This window comes from Pieris rapae, chromosome 1 (genome assembly GCF_905147795.1).
Source record: "Pieris rapae chromosome 1, ilPieRapa1.1, whole genome shotgun sequence".
Classification (NCBI taxonomy): Eukaryota; Metazoa; Arthropoda; class Insecta; order Lepidoptera; family Pieridae; genus Pieris; species Pieris rapae.
The window spans coordinates 1,378,084-1,398,558 of NC_059509.1; the positions used below are offsets into that span (position 1 = coordinate 1,378,084).

The following is a 20,475-nucleotide window of genomic DNA, read 5'->3' on the forward strand; positions in this document are numbered from 1 at the left end:
AAAGTCTTAAGAGGTGTAGTGTTGAACCCGAGTGTTTCTCCAAGAACTGAGTTTCTTTGTACCTACGGGATATGTGCGACGGTGAAGGCCTAGGTTATTTGCGATACCTAGGCTTGAACCAGTGTGCTGCACAGATCCCCGTTATCCAAGACGTTGCGCCTACTGAATTCTGTCTCAGACACTTTCGACATAGTTCGTAGAGTGAATTCACAGTATCGATATTGTGTATATTATGTGTTTAAGATTATATAATATTAATTTAATATGTAAATGGAATGGTATGTATGGATATAATATCGAAGTCGTATATATATTAAATTTGTGTTTTTAGCAAACTCTAAGCAGTTATACCAAGCCCAGGTGAACTACCTACTAAGTTTCTATGTCAACGAGTTCTCTGTTTTATAATTACACACGTTTTATAACTGGTAGGTAACGACAACTCAAACTGAACGAATAATAAAGCGCCTTATACATTTTGCAAGCAATACTATGTAGTCGTGTAAGAAGTAGTGTTTTTATTAATATACGGGAAACGACAACTCTGGCCCGTATGTTTAGGCAGTAAGAGCTTCAATTAGGGAGTCCATAAATCCATAACCCATGCAACATGCATTTTATTCCTAGCCTACAGTTAAGTAGAGGTTATAACCCTGACTGTGCCAACAGAAATGCGACATGTATAAAGCATCACTAATATGTAAATTAAAAAAGATACCTTATCATAACGAATATGCCTGCCTCTCGACGAAATTGCGCTTTATGGGACTTCATACACCAGCCATTTCTGGGAAATTGTAATTTATACATTGCGTCATAACGCTTAGATCAACCTTATTGAGCAATTTAAGTAAAATAGTTTTTGAAAATTTAACTAGGTGGCAACACTATATATGAAGGTTTATTGTAACTAAGTGTTCTTGCTGTCATTCATCTTCTTACCAAATAAAAAGTTATATTTGTGCTAATTACTATCGTTTCTTTGATAAACGACCCATAATCCTTCAGGTTATGGGCCCAGTAGATTCTGCAATTGAAAGTTTTAAGAAAAATAGCAAAGAAAAAGTTACAATCGTATTGTGAAGAAATTGACAAAATAACCTCAAAATGGATTCAATGCGGTCAATAAACTTAGAAAAATTTGATGGAAATAACTTTAGGCAATGGAAATTCCAGATAAAGTGTGCCCTAAAAGCAAAAGGGATTGATATTTCAGTGCCTAAACCGGCTGGAAATAATGTTGAATGGACAAAGAATGATGGCATGGCCATGTTTATTATAACATCTTCGATGGACTTCAAACAAATAACTTTAATAGAAAATTGTGAAACTGCTAAGGAAATAATGACAAAACTTGAATCAATATACGAACAGAAGAGTGAATTATGTAAAATGTTGATCCATGAAAAGTTTTACCAGTATAAAATGTCTACAAATGACAGTGTAGCTCAACACATTTCTAAAGTGGAATCATTGGTCAAGCAGTTAAAAGAAAGTGGCGAAAGTATTAGTGAAATGGCTGTGATAACAAAAATACTTGGAACACTGCCTCATAAGTATAGATCACTCCGTCAAGCGTGGATGTCTTTGGATCCAGAGCAACAGACTCTTGTCAATCTCACTGCTCGTTTGTTAGATGAAGAAGCTAGTTTACAGTGTGAAGAAGAACAAGAAACCGCTCTTCTTGTGGCTAAGAAAGGATGTAAAAATAGCCCAAAACAAAGTGAGCTGAATAGAAATGCTAGTAATTCAAATCAAAATAAAAACAGTAAACACAGATTTGAATGTTATAATTGTGGGAAACGAGGACATTTTTCTCGAGAATGTCGTGCTCCAAAGAAATCCAAGTATAGAAAACCTCAACAGGAAGGTGCAGACTTGTTAGCGTTTAATGTAGAAACCAAATTCCATGAAGCTGAAGACAATGTGTGGATTTTAGACAGTGGTGCCTCTGCACATATGACCTATAGAAAGGAGTTCTTTGTAGAACTATTGGAATGTAACCAGAAATCATTGACTTTAGGAAACAAACAATCAGTGGAAGTGGCTGGCATTGGCAAGGTGTTAATAAAGAGATGTGTCAATGGACAGTGGGAGAACAGTGAACTACATGATGTATTGTATGTTCCGAATTTGCGACGAAATCTGTTCTCAGAAGGTGTGATAATGCGTAAATCATATATCATTATCAAGAAAGACTCTGGTGCATTCATTTACAAAGGAAATGACTTGGTAATGTGTGCAACAATAACAGAAAATAATTTATACGAATTGAAAATTAAAGCTGTGGTCTCAGATACATGTAACTTAGTTCAAAGTGATCAAAATAACATTAAAATGTGGCATGAAAGACTGGGACATGTTAACCTAAAACAAATCAAGAGTATGAGTGCTGATAATGTGGTAGAAGGCTTGAAACTGAATAACAGTGATAAAACTGATTTTGTTTGTGAAGCATGTGCATATGGAAAGCAGTGCAGATTTCCATTTCACAAATCTATACGAGGAGAACTACAGCCAGGTGACCTTGTATATAGTGATGTCTGTGGACCTATGAGTCATACATCTATCCAAGGTATGAGATACTTTATATTATTTAAGGATGCTGCTACAAGTTACAGGCATGTATATTTTGTCAAACATAAAAGTGATGTGATGGACATATTCATGAAATACAATGCTTTGATCAAAAATAAGTACATGCATAGTGTCAGAATATTGCATACTGATAATGGAAGAGAGTATGTGAATAAAACCTTCAATGACTATCTCAGCAAAGAAGGTATAATTCATGAGTGTACTGCGCCATATACACCAGAACAAAATGGGCGTGCTGAAAGAGAGAACCGTACCATTGTGGAGAGTGCACGTTCAATGTTGTACGCAAGGGATGTGTCACTGGAATTATGGGCTGAGGCTGTGAATTGTGCAGTATATTTATTAAACCGGACTTCCTCCAGCCAAACTCCTAAGAAAACACCATTTGAATTATGGAACGGCATCAAACCTCATATAGGCCATGTGAAGGTGTTTGGAAGTATTGGATATGTCCATATTCCTAATCAGCTAAGAACTAAACTTGACAAAAAGAGTGAGAAAATGATACTAATTGGGTATGATAATAACAATTACAGGATGTTCAATCCAGAAACCAAAAAGGTTAAAATATCAAGAAATGTAATTTTTGAAGAACATAATGTTCCAGAGATAAGGAAGAATATTACACAAATATACATTGACGATGAAGTGAAGACATTAGGACAACAAAATCAAATGCAAGAAACAAATGTAGAGGATACTCTTGTGGAAACTTCATCATCAGAGAATGAAGATACCATGTTGAGTTGTAATAGTAATGACCCTACATATGAACCTTCTCAAGAATTAGATGATGATTTAATTCAAAGCAACATAAATTTGAGACCAAGGATTAATAGACGTTTTGAAGCAAACCTAATTGAACTGTCACTGCCACAAACGTATGCTGAAGCAATGAAAAGTCCACAAAGAAACGACTGGTTGAAAGCTATTGATGAAGAATTGCTTGCACATGAAGAGAATAATACTTGGACTCCAGTAGAGAGGTCTGGTCAACGTACGCTTACTACAAAGTGGGTTTTTGCTATAAAAAAGGATGAAAATGATCAGGTAAAACGGTTTAAAGCTCGTTTATGTGCACGCGGATTTAATCAAATAAAAGATATTGACTATCAAGAAATATTCTCTCCAACAACGAGATATGACTCTATAAGAATTATCCTTTCTATTGCAGCTAAATATAATTTAGAAATTCAACAGTTTGATGTAAAGACTGCTTTTTTGAACGGGTATTTGGAAGAGAATATTTTTATAGAAGTACCAGAAGGAATTTCATTTAAAAATGATTGTATCCTAAAACTTAATAAATCACTGTATGGACTTAAACAGGCGTCTCGTTGTTGGAATAGAAGATTCACTGAGTTTTTAATAAAATATAGTTTTGTGCAATCTCAGGCTGACAGTTGTGTTTATGTAGGTATTTTCAATGGGGTGAAAGTATTCATAATAATTTATGTTGATGATGCACTTGTAGTCTCTTCCAGTTCCTCAATGATTAAAAGAGTTATAGAATATTTGAAACAAACATTTAAAATAAAAGAATTAAAATTGAAATATTTTGTGGGAATGGAAATAGAGAGAGTAAATAATTGTATCTGTATTTATCAAAGAGATTACATTGAAAAATTAATAGAGAAGTTTTGTATGAGTGATTCAAATCCTGCCAGTACCCCTGCAGATGTAAATGTTGTTATTTCAAAGAAAATGGATGAAAATATTATTAATTTTCCATACAGAGAAGCTATAGGGTCCTTGTTATTTTTGAGCTCTGTTTCAAGGCCTGACATTTCTTTTGCTGTAAATGTTTTGAGTAGATATGTAAACGATCCAAGTCAACAACATGTAAATGCCATTAAACGTGTTATTAGATACCTAATAAATACTAAAGATTTATGTATATGTTATGGAGAAAGTAGTGATCTCACTGGCTATTCGGATTCAGATTTTGCAGGTGATGTAGACACGCGTAAGTCTACTACAGGTTATATTTTTAATATGAATGGGGGACATGGTGTAGCCAGAAACAGAAGACTACTGCTCTCTCCACAACTGAAGCAGAATTTGTAGCTGCTTGTGAAGCTGCAAAAGAGATATTATGGTTACAGCAATTATTATTAGATTTAGGTGAAAATATTACATCTGTTCCATTGTATGTTGATAATCAGAGTGCAATTAAGTTAATTAGCAATCCTGTTTATCATAAGAAAACCAAACACATAGATGTGAAATTTAATTTTATAAGGGAAAAGGTTGAGTTGGGTGTAATTGAACTAAATTATATTCCGAGTAACAGTCAATTAGCAGATATGTTAACTAAAGCGTTACCAACTCAAGCTTTTATCTATTTAAGAGATCACATTTTGTTTTTCTTTTCACAACTCTAATTTCAGTAGGAGTTTATTTTTTTTTATATTTGTACCTAGTTTAAATTTTAGTGGGAGTATTGAGCAATTTAAGTAAAATAGTTTTTGAAAATTTAACTAGGTGGCAACACTATATATGAAGGTTTATTGTAACTAAGTGTTCTTGCTGTCATTCATCTTCTTACCAAATAAAAAGTTATATTTGTGCTAATTACTATCGTTTCTTTGATAAACGACCCATAATCCTTCAAACCTTGATTATGTGAAGTGTTATATTTTCTAGATTTAAGGTTGAATTCGAACTTGATATAATTTTTTCTAAAAAATTAGACGTTAATATAAAATATTCGTTAAGTACAAAAGTTCTGGAAAGCCGTTCATTACTTTTCTATAAACTACGATTTTGTATAAACGTAATAGATCAAGTGGAAAACAATTTAATTATTTATTTGCTTACAGTACCTACATAAGTGTTCCGAGAAGGAAGTATATAGTTACTTCCTGAACTAATTATGCGAATGTTTTTTGGTGGAACCGGAAAAACTTGTTGATTAATCAGCTCTAAAAGAACTAATTTTTGTTCCTTTACAAAAAACTATATAAATAGCCACAACAGTTTCGAAGCATGTAAAGAAAGAGGTTGTTAGGTATGGTATGGTATGTGGACGCTGTTTCCGCACTTAGAAGCTCAATAGGTCCGTTATACGTAAGGTACGTTTTATGTGCTGACCAATTCGCAACAATTATAATTTCCAGAAGATCGAACCTAACAATATTAATTATTGTTTAGCAACTAACCCACGTTGGGATGTACGAAAAACACGGAGAAATTATTTAAGTCACATAATCTATTTTCCTTGTATAATTTTGTCTCTGTAACTTCATTGTTAAAAGATATAATAATCTGTTATTTGGGAATTCCAGTCTCGCGGATTTACCCATAAAGTGACACATTACATTAGAATTCGTATCAAACAAAGAATTAGTTTATATGACGTATTATTTATTAAGCAAGATATATTTAAGTAAAAATATGTACTCAGTTTCAACTTGTTTTAATTGAAGGGTCAATCTGTAAGGTCATACTTATTATTTCTATCAGTTAACCTTGGCCTTGTTACTTACTGGCTGATAAAAATGTAAGAATATCTTTAAAAATATAGCATTTATAGAGTAAATTGGAAATAAAGATTTTTGCTCCCTCAAAGTATTTGTATCAGGTATCAAAGTGTATGTATTAAAACAAATAAATCTTTAACAACATTTAATATATATAAAACATATAATCACATATTAACTTTTGAGCTTAACATAATGAGATTGTTCCCTTTACACTTATAAATAAATGCTGTATAGTCAAGCAATTACCATCTAATGGAAAATACATTTGTGGGTTATTAATATAGTCATCAGCACATTAAATATCAATCATAAGTAATCTCAATAGATATATTAGTATTGTGGCAAGATTATTGGACAACAGCTTCAGTAATATTATTCTTAGTAACTAATGCTACAAGACTTCCACTCTCAGGCCGGTTTTCTCCTTTTAACCATTTATCAAACAGCTCAGCAACAAAGCTTAATGGTGTCCATGTACTGAAATCGGCTTTGGGCATCCACTTTCTGTTCATTTCTGTATCTAATGTTATTGGCAGAATAGCAACAGCTAAAGAGTTCTCCGGTAAACCAGAATCCTTAGCACCTAAGGATTTAGTGAGTTGATGCACTGCAGCTTTACCAAGGCCATAACCAATCATACCAGGAGTAGCTTCCAGAGCTGCTTTAGCACCAGTTAAAGCTAACAAGCCACCAGGAGACAGGTATTTCGAAGCCAGAGTTGCGGCTATAGTTGAACTCCATACAGATTGTCTCCACATTAAATCAGCTTGTTTACTCAAGTCCTTAGCAGCATTGCCGCCGGCCCAGCCTCCCGCGACACAAATCACAGCATTCACTTTCTGACCTTGTAGTGCAGCGCCCAATTCGTTGACTACGTGCTCTTCTTGCTGTAACCAGGAACCGTCTTTGGGGACAGTTATATTTACGTCTGCCTTGTCATTTGGGTTAAGATCAACGTTTGCAACCCAGAAGTTTGCATTTTTGAAGTGGTTAATACATGCAGAACCTAATGCACCACGGCCACCGTAAACTATAATTCTCCCACTTGCCATTGTCACGTCTAAGTTTCGCGGCGACTTTTCGTCAACTAACAAGTGGCCTATGATACCGCCGAAGTCCGAAGCTAAGTGAAAAGATCGATATAGTTGGTAGGGAGCAGATACCGTGCAGTGCGGTTAAATGGTAACCTCGACAATCACTTAACCATTCACCAGTTCCGAGAGAGAGACAACGTAATTAGTGTTCAAGTATGTAAATATAAAATATGATTTTGGTTTGGTTTACTTTCAACTTAGTTTATTTTTTTTTTATATTATACTACTAATTACTATACAGATTATGACATAAGCTGTTAATTGTCATTTAAACTGTCGATTCTTATTTGACTGGTTAGTTATTTTATTAATATCGTATGCAGATAAAATAATTTATTTCAGCTTTTAAAAATAATGACGTATAAATCTTATATTTTTTTTCGTTGTCAACTATCTTTTATGAGTCTATGGTTACAATCAAGTGTTTGTCTTTGCGTTCCTTTAGTTTTTAATTTTTCCCTCCATATAAAATGTAAATGACACTTAACAAGAAAGATTGAAATAAAAAGTTATTTTAAGAGTGAAGAGATTTATTAAACAAAAATTTTGTCCTATCAATGATGATCGTAGTAGTATAAATCAATTATATCTTATATAAAATACAATTTAGTCTATTATATTAAACTATACATCCATAAAAAATTGTTCTAATATTTTTAACAAACTGAAAATAATTTTAGTACAGAAAAATATATATGCGTTTATGTTTTGTTTACAGAAAAAAGAGAGAATGGCTATATTACTGCATTTAAAGTTGTTGTTATGGGACCAGGAACTCCATTTCCAGTTACATCCAGGGAATAAAATACCGAAATCATCACATTTACTACAGTGCTAACTGTTTTAGTGCCCAAATAAAGATTATTTAATATTTCGGCGCGTTTATGGTGGGGTTGGTGATTGATGTCGAAAATAAAACCAAGAATCACTGAACCAATGGATGAAAGTACCTAAAAATAATAATAAAATAAATAAAAAAGTAACAGAAAATAAGACAAATAATATAGTGCGAAAATTTGAGATCCCTCTCTTACGATGTAGTTAAACTTAAACTAATATTTTTTAAATAATCATGCTCAGATAGCGCAGGATCGAGGCCAAAATTCATTTTGATGACGTCACAGAAAATAACGCCCGTCATCAGACCTACAGATATTTGATTTAGCCAGTTTGTGATCTTCTTATGGCTATCAGCGTTCAATGACGATGTTATGAGGGCCAGGATCCCTGCGCTTACCTGTGACAATAAAAAACTTCTTAATAAAATATAAATAATAAGTTATAACCACATTCCATAAATTAAAACTAAATTCCTCGTTAAAGCGTCGAGTTTGCTCTTTTTAAATATCCATTATTCAAATATTTTAAACGTTCCAAAACCAATGGGTTGTTTGAATATTCTATTCCAAAAGCGGATATCACGATATTAATAACGGATATGACGAAAATAAATATAACAATGATGTCATTGAGAATGACAGCTGATGGCTGGTCCAGGTGGTCATTGAGATCCAATCCTCCGATTAAAACAAATAGCAATCCGACCACAAGCTAAAACAATTACATATTGACAAATGAATAGCACGAACTATGACTTGCGTATGTCAAAATCTAATACGTGTATGTCAACGACATCATACTTAGCTAAATACAAACTTACGCTTTCCCTCCTTACTCATAACTCAACCTGAATTTTTGGAATGACATGAATTTGACAGAGATGCGAATGAGTGGGTACTTACTCCTTTTTTGGAAAAATTCATATGTGTCTATGAATAAGGAAGGTATAACACGAAGATGTATCTAATTAAATTTGACCGTGAAGTCTGTATAACCCACATACATATTATAAATGATAATGTATAGTCATACACGCAAGATCTAATTTTTAAATAAGTATTAAATTTATTGTATTGTTTTATTGAAATTAATTACTGCACGATAACTATTGTTAATAACACGCATCGCTAAATTCAATAAATTCTTTACATCCGCCGTTTTTTGTTTGATCGATTGTTCCCGTGGCATAATCTTTTTTATTTACATTCTTGACTAATTGTACAAAAATTAGATAACTTTAGAAATCCTGTTATTATTTAAAGAATGAATCCTAGAATAAGAAGAAAAAAAAATAAACAAAGAGTTATTCAGAAGTTAAATACAGATCCCACAGTAACATACATTATCTATCGTCCAAACCCACTAACCTATCTCAAATATTAATAAATGTGTGCCAATAACCTATCGACCAATTGTAATAGCCATCTGTCGATACAAGCTATCCAAGGTAGGTCGGATTGGTGTATGTGGATAGACCTTTGTATGAAAATGACAGTGCCACTGTGCCAATATCCTATCTTAAGATTTTAACTTACACGAGTTTTTAAAATATTTAAAAAGCTACTTGATATGTTTTAAACATAAACATTTATACTTTTATATTATTTTTACACTTTTATTTACTTTATTTGGTTTACATTGATGATCAAATATGAGTGTAAAGAGCGAAGATATTGCATTCTATCCGTCGCCAAAAATGGATTTGACTTCGTAGGGTTTGGTTATTGGGATGCAGATAGGAGATCGATCGACTGTCACGGTCTGATTTTAGATTGAAAACAATCAGAGATTGTGCATTAATTATCATTAGGTTCGGGCATATAACAATACAATAATTGTGACGAGTAATGAAAGCTGCAACTTGCTTTCAACTATCAATTAAATGAGTCTTGCCCTCTCGAGTACTTACAGTACTTTACAATTCATCGAACTGCAGATACATGGCAAGAGATGAATCGAAAGAAGATATTAAAATATTGATTGCCGTGATAATAAATGCTGTCGCTGTAGTGACATAGTTAATATTATTAGCTGAAGTTCTGTAGCGAGGCTTGTGGAAGCAGCAGTCGTGCAGCAGGTTTAAAGACAGCAGTACCAGCCCCATCAGCACCTAATTTTTTTTAACACTAACAATATATGAGATTTAAAAGCGCGTAGTAGGCGTGAAATAACTGTTATTTTTAAAATACTTTTGTCTAGATATCTGCCTGCATCGATCAAGGCCCAGCCCTGTGAATCATGGCTGGCTAATAATTTTCTCATTGTCTTAAAGTCTGTGAGTCTCCTGGCCTTTCATTCTGCCATACCTTAGTTAATATTGAACGAGCAAAGTACGAAGTTTATGAGAATCAAGCAAGGCAAGACCTCAACAAATCTAAATAATTAATCAAAATTATTAAAATGTATCTCGAAATGATAAAAAAGTCAAAATTTTCTAACGGTATTGTTATTTGTTGGATTGCCCTTATTCACCTTAGAACGTGCTGTCAAAACCGTCACCAAAAATGGAGAACATAATATGTGCGCGAATGTTCTGCACAATTCAATTTTAATATGAGCTAATTCTCTTCAACGGGCCTAAATATATGGCTAATGTCTTACCTGTAAAATGATAGATATCGTGATGAGGGTGATGAGCAGCGTATAGAACTCATGCTTGCTGCCAACTTGGAGAATATATTTCAGCTGCGATGCATTCGATGTCAACAAAGCTATGTCCAGCAAGCCTTGTGCAACGGTCTTCTTTGTCGCGTAACGGTTAGCATCTAATCCTTTAATCTGTAAAGAATATTAACTTTTATAATAGTTCTTAAAAAATAGTCTGTGTTTAGAAGTGTCTCTGGCATTGTTACTAATGTAGAGCAATGTTCCTAGAAATGAATATCTATGGGAAATTTTAAATACAGATTCATAGACTCAAAAAATTACAATTTTAAATTTAGACAAATATTCAAGTTTTAATTTCTAAAGAATGGAACCGTGTGAATGGAATTTAAATTGAAGTGCCATAAGCTAAGAAACATTGTTGAAGTTTTCTCAGCAATCATTATAATTAATGTCCGTATTCATAGTATAGCTACAGGATTTTAAAAGTTAACAGACTATTCTTTTCGAATACAAGATAGTAGAATAATATAATGCCTCATTTATGATATGTCTTTTTACTACTAACAATATTTTTTGTTCGAAATTCGAATGGACTAGAAAATACACACTTCCGTAGAAGACCCCTCCTGAATAGACATCTGCTCAAAATTCACTTCATTCGACGCTATCGTCTTTTTCGCGCCCTCACTTTTTCCAGATTTTTCCTCGGACATCTTTACAACTTTTAATCGTGTTAACCGAAGTACGTGTAAAATTAAACTGCATTGATATAAACATAATATTTTAGCATAAATTTCGGTTTCCTGCGTAACGAGGCCAGTAAAAATCCGGACACACGCACGAAACTAATTACACTGTGGATTACACAGAGAACAAATATTGTATAATTGCAAGGAATCATTAACAAAACAGTTTCTATCTTAACTAATCGATTTTAAAGGTCATACTGAATATTCGTAATTGTCTATCATTTATCGACTATCCTAAACCTTAAGCGTTCTTAATATATCCTATAATTTATTACTATTGTTTTATGCTTAATATACTTGTCTTTGTATTCTAAAATTAAACATATTGCTACTGTGACTGAGACCTTAAACATATTTTTAATTATATACACCAATTAAAGGTAAACTCTTACCCCATTTAATCCCATAGGTATTATAGCAGCCATGATTCAATGAGTAGCTTACTTTACTTTCATGACACGCTTTTGTTAAAGGAATTTAAATTAAAAATGATAAAGAGCATCGCATTATGGCCTTCGGTCGATGCGGTATCTAGACAACCGCTTTAACAACACAAAAATTTTAACAGCCTTACTCAGAGTCGTACGCTTTTAAATTATCTATAGTGAGATTTTAAAAATTATTCTCAATGGGATCGATGCGAAGGGCACAGAAATATCTTTTATATTTTAGACTTATTAATTTTATTACTAATGGCTCAATTTTTTAAGTCACCATTTACATAATGAACGACTTCATTATTATTGTAGTATTGCCGTAAATATGGTACATACTCTTTATTGTGTTACATTAAACTTTAACCAATTATTAACAAGAAATAGTACATACTATAATAATACTTGCAATAACGGTAAGGAAAGTAAGCATACAAGTGAAAAGACAACAGCCAATATTACCTAACTGTCTAGGTAGGTAACTCTTCTTCAAGTCTCAAGATACCTTGGATACGGTTAGATATAAGTTTTAAATTCTTACTACATGCAATAATCCTTTTTAGAATTATTGTTTATTTAGAAAGTTATGTGTGTTTCATTGGGTGAATGGAAATCTAATAAACGGTAAAGATTGATAAAATGAATTTGATTAGGTACAATAATTATATAGGAACTGGCGCGCGCGCATCACCACGTTTCATTTCTCTACTTCCATATAGTAATTAATGCTGATTACTTAAAACTTAAATAATTCATTTTAACATTCTTTATACAGTATAATAATTTTTTTTATAAATAATTGTATTAATTGTCAAATTATAAACCTAATATCATTTAATAAAACATATAATGAAACGTCTGAATTTTCGAAACTTCGCCGCTCGCGCCTTGCGTGTTGTGACTCGCGTCGTTCTTGTTGTCTGTCAAATAAAAATATTCCCAGTTTTTGTACGATTTGTTTTTTAATTCTTGTATACGTATTCAATATTAAATTATGTATTTATTGCACAAGCTTGTCTCAAAGTTTCAAACTTTTGGTATAATAAAGTGATTGGTTTATGGAACTTAAATCAAGAAGTAGATTAGTGATATATTGTGAACATTTTATTCAAAGAACTGCGACGAAGATATATTATTTGTACAAATGTTACCTTCTATGCCTGTATTATTCAGCAAAGAGAGTCAGGATGCATTTGGAAATAAATTGGAGCCAACAACAACCTTTTTACCCCAGAATATATTAACAAAAACGCCCTATAAACAAGAGGTGAGTCAGGGAGTACGTGATATTTTTATGTAACTTTTGCGAGTTATATTAGGAATAGTTACAAAACTAATTTGTGTCAGTGGTACACAAAATCCAGGTCAAGGATTTAAAGCGGTTAAAACCTCGAAAATTCAGATGTACACCACTGATAAACCTTAACAAATTTCTGACATTAGGTAAGTGGCTGCCATTTTAAAATTTCTCAATCAGATTATTATTTCAGACACATATATTAATCAATGGTGCTGGAACTTCAAATGAAAGGCCCAAAGAATCAAAGGAACCTATTGGTAAAATCAAAAATGAATCAGACAAACCAAAAGTTAATGAAAATCAGCTGGAAACAGGTATAAACAATGCTTAGTAATTAGAATAACTTTAAACTTACTACGTGAATTATAGTTGTTTTAAAATGATTTTATTTCATTGTTAACTTATATTGATGTCTTTTTTTAATGCTACTAATAATCTTCAGACATTAATAAAGACTCAAAATACGAAAATATAATGAAGCTTTAAGCTATGACAATTATGGGTTTAGTTTTGTATTCCTAAATTATTTTATATTCTAATTATTGGAAGCTTGTACTGTTATATATACAATATAATATCAACATATGTTTAAATGAAACTTGTTATTCTTTTGTAAACAGCATTTAAATGATCTTAAGCAAACAATTCTGATTCTTTACAGCATTGGTCAGATCATACTATTCAAAAGTCAGATCCCGCTTTTCAAGTTCATCATTACCAGTGAATAAGTTTGCACAGTTTCGTATGATATTAAAAGCATTCGATCCTGGGAAGGAAACTCCTGTGGATTTATATAGAAAGATAGAGGAACTGTTTGGTGATGAACACAAAGATATAGTTGAAGAATTTCTATTATTTTTAAAACCAGGACAAGCAGCTGAAGTTGGTAGATTTATGGACCATTTTGTGCTGACACAATTGACCAGTTTTATAGTTTTATTGCAGGTATTTTACTTATGATTGCTATGCGAATGATTTAACTTTAGGCTTAGCTTTCCTTGCCCATAAATTGGTTTATCTATCTAAAACAATATCATTTCCTCTAACCTTATTTATATAAGTTTTTGAATTTCTATCATTATTATTAGAATTAACAAGGAGGAATTGTCTTAATTTAAAAATTATTTTGTAATATGATTTATATTGATTTATCTTATTATTAACTAAGTGCCAAGCTAAAAAGTTTATTAAATTTAAAGTACTAATATTTTCAAATCAGTAAGACATTGTGGATTTCTAAATCAGTCTTATGTTGCACATTATAACTTACACACTTATTCCTTTTTCTGTACAATTGCAGATAAGTGTATTTCTTAATAAATCTATAACACCATTGTAAGTTTTTGGCATTGTCTTATAATACTGATTAAAGTAAGTATTAAGACTGCTTAAAGTTTTATGAATTAGGGTTAGTGTTAAATTAATAATAAATAGTTAACTAATTGCTGCTTTGACTTAACAGACAATTCCAACACCTGTGTATATAACCTGTTAATTAAGTTGTTTTGATGTTTAATAAGTTATATAAATGTGTATATATTTCTTTCTTGTATTCCCTTTACTCATAGGTGCATACATTTTGACTACGCATAGAACTAAAAGTAAAAAACTTTTGTTTACCAAACCTACATAATATGCATTTAGGCCTAGTATGTGGAAAATTAAATTTTTTCTCAAAATTAGTCTTGATAAATGTACACTTCTAAAGTGATAAAAATATGACCAACCTAATAATTACAAAGCAAAAAAATAATTAGCAGGCAAAAAATTATAGTGATGTTTCGATAAGGTCTCCATTCATGTCCATCTCACACTTAACAACCAAAAGAAGATGAACTAGATTCCTTGTATAATAAAGAAGTGTAAAGAAATAAATAAATTAAAGACTTTAATTTATTCATAACACTTTTATTTCTAGAAAACAATAGGACGAAAACCTACAGTGTACCGAAAAATCTTACGAGCTATCACCGCTGGCATTAACAACGGATCAAGCCAGGAAATGAAGAGTCGGGTGCTGCCTCATCTCCGGTCAAATCCTAAGCTTGCACAGATGTTTAAGTCTCTGTTTCCCGATGAACGTCCGCCTGATAGGTATTATTTGATAAATTCATCCATGACTATTTCTATTTTGGTTTTGTAAAACAATTATTAATGCATATCGATAAATGTAATGTAACTGTTATTGAGAGAGTACCAACAATTTTTATTCACACAATATCATCACGTATTTTTTCGCACTTAGTCACATAAAAATTTATACTATAAACATTCTTATTAATTATTCTTAAGAAGAGAATTTCTTTTTACACCATCACACAACACAACCAAATTAGGCTTAGTTAAATAAATTAAATCACAATTAGTTAGGTAAATGTATTAAATACTTTTTGTTTGTTTGTACCCTTTTGTAAATCTTTTTGTAGTAAAATGTATCATGTATTCCATCTTTGGCTATATTTTCAGTGTATTTGTTTGTAATTATATATAATTTATGTTAGCTGTTGTATTACGAAATACATAAATATTTTTGTTTATTGTCAAAGTTTAACTGTTTCTGATGAGTTAGCATCACATTATCAATAATGAAGATCTCTAATTTAATACTCTTTCATAATATTTAGGATAATTCTTTTAAAAATGTCTTCTTAAAATAATAATGATAGTAGAGATTGTATAAATATAAAATATTGATTTTCAGTGCTTATGAGGGTAGTACGGATCTTATGGATGAAAGCTGCCTGGAATGCGATAAGGGCTATGATGTATGGGAATTTGAGCTGGAAGATAAGAAAAGACAACTGGATGTGAAAGATGGTCTTGATTCAGCTGTAAGTATTGAATGTCTACCCTCAATTAACGAAGCTTCTTGTTAAATTCATATAACACTTACATCTTATAAAAAGAATTGCGTCAATTAAATAATAATGAACCCTTTACCTTAGCCTTAGATTTATGTACGCTTTTTTGATATTTTAAAGTGTTAAATAACATGTGGATTCCATGAATTAGTTTTACACATAAATACATTGGGTAGAGCCGGGTTTTGAGCGCTGCCCGGGGTTTACAGTCGTAATAGATTTTGTATACTATGAGTATGTACAGTTTAGCGATATTATTTCGTTTCGGCTGCATTTTCCGGTACATTTTCTAACTTGGCTCTTCAAAATATTATACGGAGCTAATTTAGCCCTTATGACATACAGATTCAGTAGGTAAATTAAAAATCTTATATTGTTTTTAAGTCTAAAAAAGCGTAAGTGACACTATTACTTGTTCCAGTACCTTCATGGACGGGTTTTCCTGCAACACGGTAGGTTATTAAGATCCGCCTGCGTTACATATCCCTACAGCAAAGAACCTTATCGAGTCCACTGGAGGCGGCTGGCTCCCAACACATTTATCTCCCCCACAGACTCTGAAGAAGAAAGATCTACTAAAAGGAACAAAAATCCCAAAGTTCCACCCAAAAAATCCAGAAAACAGACCAAATCACCAACAAAAACTGTTAAAGACGTTAATGATAACACAAAAAAGGATATCAAGCAGATAAAAGTAAAAGGGAAAACTAACGATAAAAAGAAAGTGAATGATAAAAGGGGTAAAGAATTAAAAATGAGTTTAAAAAAAGAAGACAGAAAGCCAAAAGATGCTAAAAATGAAATGAAGAGTTGGACGAGAGAAGAAGATAAGACGATGCTAGAGGTTTTGAAAGGGGAAGGTGGGTCAGATAAGGTGCTAGAACGAGTGTGCGAGCTGCTGCCGCATCGTTCGCAGACTGAGGTCAAAGAAAGGTTCTGCCACGTCATGAACCTTCTCCAACAGATGGCAGTTAATGAAGTTACGTAACGGACTGAATTTATTAGCTATAAGATGTTTATAGTTTTATAAAAATATAAATATTTTAATCAGTGCTCTGGTTTTACTTAATAACTATGTCATAAATTGATCCCGATATCTTTCTGTTCATAAGTGTATACGTTTATCTCCATTACTATATGTTTTTGTGGTTTTATTTTATTAAATTACATATAATAATATATAATAGTAATATTAAATACAAGTCATACAAAGTTGCGAGCCCTAAATCGTCAATATTAATTTGACAAATTAATAAAAGTATCTAAAATTTACAGTCCTCCTTTTTAAATAACTCCTCTAAAATCGGCGATTCGTGAATCAAGTTCCGTAATGAATATGCTCTGTTTTCGGCGAAGGAACTGGGGTTTTTATCTAAATCTGATCCAGCTATAGAGCCATCCACGATCTTGAACTTTGGTTCAGCGGCTTTATCAAATAGCCTGGATTCAACGATTAACTTCTGGAATAATTTTTCTATTCCTTCATCTGAGAAACAAGTACACAACTCTTCAAATTCTAAATCAGAATATTGCGTACATACATTCTTAGTCTTAGATTCCACCTTCTCAGGAGTAGATGGAGGAGTTTTCTTTCCTCTTGCCTGTTTTACTAAAACCTTTAATGTTTCGAGAGGACATGTTTCATAGTTTGGCAAATCCACCTCTTCAAATGCTGACAGTTTTCTCATGTATGCCGGCAAATGTTCTTCCAGATGTTTCTTAGCTCTTTTTCCGCATTTGCACTTTTGTGGTTCGACGTATTTCATATAACTATCCCATTTAGGCTCACGTTGATGATCTAACTCAACTTTACGCGTAGTGATTTTTTCACCCGATGATACTTCTGCTACTACACTGCGTTTGTCCGCCTGAATTGGTTTTTTGATTGAAATTTCTGAAGCGTGCAAAGGACTACAGAAGCAGTACGGAATTTTACAATAGCAACACTTGGTGGGAACATTCCTTATATTTGGTATTTCTTTTTGTAATATCTGCATTATAGAGCTTTCCAGCTTTAGTTCAAGAATCTGCTGGGATGATGTACTTTTCACGGGTATATCGTATGTATAATCATGGTCATCAAGCACATCACTGTCCTGTCCTCGATTTCCATCAATAAACATCTTAATTTGTTCCGGAAACGTATCAAAGTTGTCGCATTTAGTGTAAATCAATTTGTTGTTTACTATAACTACCGGGAAATGCGACGCACTGGAAGTACAATGTTTCGGACAGAGATTCTGATCTATTTTAGGCTTAAAGCCTTTATCACAAAATACATAAAAAGGATGCGGTCTTGCCACTGGATCCTTATCCGATTCAGGCTCCGGGCTGAAAATACTTTCAGAGCTAGGATTTTCCATAGCGTCGCTTAGATGTAATAACATCAGTTTCTCCATATTAATAAAGAAATCAGCATGGTTCGGTAATAATTTTAAGCAATAACCAACGAACACTTGAAATTTTTTGACAACGTGGCACACCTTTTTCTTCCAAACTTTAATAAACTCTTGCCTTTTCTTTTCCTTCTCTTTGGAAAGTTCAATTTCGAATTCTTTCAAAGCAATTTCTTCCTTTAACTTTTTTATTTTTTTCTGGTGTACATTCTCAGATTTTTCCATATCTAATCTACATTCCTCTCTTTCCTTTAGAGCAACATAAGCTTGGCATGCTAAATTTTGGCACTCAACAAAAAGACGTAATTTTTCTACTGCTACATGTTTATCTAAATTTATATTGTGTAAATGATTTGTTGTATTCGTACGAGATTTTTCTATGTTTTCCAAAAAAGTATTTTTCAGTCTTGTTTTTTCTTTATCTAAAATATTTGCATATAAGTCGTATAATGTCGCTGCTTGTTGCTTTATGAACTTTTTAAATCTCGCCTCCATCTTTTTGTGTGCAGCATCACTTACTGTATCTATTTCTTTAATAGCTGCGTCAAATAGCAAAGCTTCAACGTTATTAATTGAGCTAGTATATATTATCCTAAATTCTTCAAATGCATTTCGTATTTTGTTTGTATTGCTGTTCGCGGCGTCTTTGGATGTCTCTTCCCATTGTTGTCGTGAACATATTTCCACTTTTCTTTTCCAATTTGCGTCATTTTCTTCTAGTACTTGTTTTTCTTCCTCATCCATGTTTTTGTAATGTTGTTTGACTAACTGGTCTCCAAAAAAGTCGATACCAATAAATCCCAGTTTTGCAAGATGTTCTTTTTTCTCTGGCTTTAAAACAGCTTTTCCTTGTAGGATGTCTTGAGGTGGCACATACCAGTCAGTCCCGCCTCCCTTCATGGGTGGTTCAAGACCAGCTAGAACTTTAAGTTTTGGTGTCATGGATTTAAAATATACTTCAGCCAGAGGAGGTGTCATTTTATTCCTCATCACGCTCTGCGTTGGCACTTGATCTCGTTCGAAGAAACATTTGCGCTGGTAATAGTTGTCACTAAATTTGGGCATATTTAAAAAAACCTAAGGAGCGTGTTGTTCGTGTAAAATTATAAAAGGCATATTTTTTGTTCTCTTGACAGTGAGTTGGTACTTTGACATTTTACAAATATAAACCTTGTATGTAGATAGGCACACGTAATCTTCAACAAAAAATATCATTGGTAATTTATTTTCAAATACAAAGTAATTAGTAACTGGCAATATGCCTCAATGCCTATTTCCGAATCCTTCTGAAATATTTTGGGTTCCCCGGAAATTAAATCACCTAACATTTTAAATAAGCATAATTCAGCATGGTCTCAACGGAACAATATGCCTTACACAGAATTAAACATTTATTTATTTCTAACAAAATTATTAAAACAATACCGTTATTACTAATGCGAATGAATTACTTACATAATAATACCTACACTTCGATAATTTTATATTTAATGAAACAAGCAACTCTTGTTTTCTCAACCGAAGTACAAAGAAATAGGTCTACCTCCATAGAAACCTTATTAATTACATTTGTCGTTCGTGAAACATCGTATCGTCACACTTGTGTGCGCGCGTACATATAACAGTTGGTATTTTCTACTCATATTCTTGCATAGACTCGGCCGTCTCTATGTTATCTACATAATGCAAACGACTCGTAGGAATCCTAAATAAGTATACTCATATAGCCCTCTCTTCTCAGGTATAGATAGCCTGGTCATAATTTACGATCCCTCCGAATGTCTCTTGTAGAGGTAACGTTTATATTTATTAAGTACGGCTCTAGCGTTTTTATATAATTTAAAATGACAATGGTCCTACATTGCAATAACATCGAACTGTTCCCTACATAGTATAGACCAGTTTCTCAACGCCACGTTTCCATTTGTAGACAATTCTATTAAGGGGGGAATTCAAAATTACTTGGAATTTCACTGTTTTTCGTTAACAATTTACTAGTAATTTCCTCCTAAAACCTATTATTTAAAGTTTCTTAAGTGAATAATTCAATTAGTTATATAAAAATTATATTGAATAGGGATAGGTGTCATAAGAATTTTAGAATGCAATCC

At 32.5% G+C, this 20,475-nt stretch overlaps 4 protein-coding genes across 6 annotated transcripts; 1 reads left to right on the forward strand and 3 right to left on the reverse strand.

The window, feature by feature from the left end:
- Nucleotides 1-6,212: 6,212 nt before the first annotated feature.
- LOC110994466 (dihydropteridine reductase) lies at nt 6,213-7,379 on the reverse strand. Its single transcript, XM_022261100.2, has one exon. The coding sequence runs from the start codon at nt 7,133-7,135 to the stop codon at nt 6,431-6,433; it is 705 nt and encodes a 234-aa protein (XP_022116792.2). The 5' UTR covers nt 7,136-7,379; the 3' UTR covers nt 6,213-6,430.
- A 501-nt stretch (nt 7,380-7,880) lies between these two features.
- Nucleotides 7,881-11,903, reverse strand: LOC110994464 (ninjurin-1). 3 transcript variants are annotated; one of them, XM_022261099.2, is made up of 3 exons: nt 11,766-11,903; nt 10,619-10,795; nt 7,881-8,127 (listed from the first exon to the last, which is right to left on the reverse strand). In XM_022261099.2, exons 1-3 carry the CDS (start codon nt 11,796-11,798, stop codon nt 7,912-7,914), a joined length of 426 nt encoding a protein of 141 aa, XP_022116791.1. In that variant the 5' UTR covers nt 11,799-11,903; the 3' UTR covers nt 7,881-7,911. The 3 variants fall into 3 exon arrangements, with proteins under 3 accessions (XP_022116791.1, XP_022116789.1, XP_022116790.1); XM_022261097.2 differs by lacking the exon at nt 11,766-11,903 and adding an exon at nt 11,233-11,521; XM_022261098.2 differs by lacking the exon at nt 11,766-11,903 and adding an exon at nt 11,233-11,538 and having other exon boundaries at nt 7,992-8,414.
- An 821-nt stretch (nt 11,904-12,724) lies between these two features.
- Nucleotides 12,725-17,019, forward strand: LOC110994463. The gene is made up of 6 exons (XM_022261096.2): nt 12,725-13,074; nt 13,298-13,421; nt 13,769-14,052; nt 15,026-15,201; nt 15,809-15,938; nt 16,390-17,019. The coding sequence occupies exons 1-6, from the start codon at nt 12,952-12,954 to the stop codon at nt 16,954-16,956; spliced, it is 1,404 nt and encodes a 467-aa protein (XP_022116788.2). The 5' UTR covers nt 12,725-12,951; the 3' UTR covers nt 16,957-17,019.
- A 211-nt stretch (nt 17,020-17,230) lies between these two features.
- On the reverse strand, nt 17,231-19,440 carry LOC110994445. The gene has a single exon (XM_022261067.2). It carries the CDS (start codon nt 19,427-19,429, stop codon nt 17,231-17,233), a length of 2,199 nt encoding a protein of 732 aa, XP_022116759.2. The 5' UTR covers nt 19,430-19,440.
- Between the last annotated feature and the right edge of the window lie 1,035 nt (nt 19,441-20,475).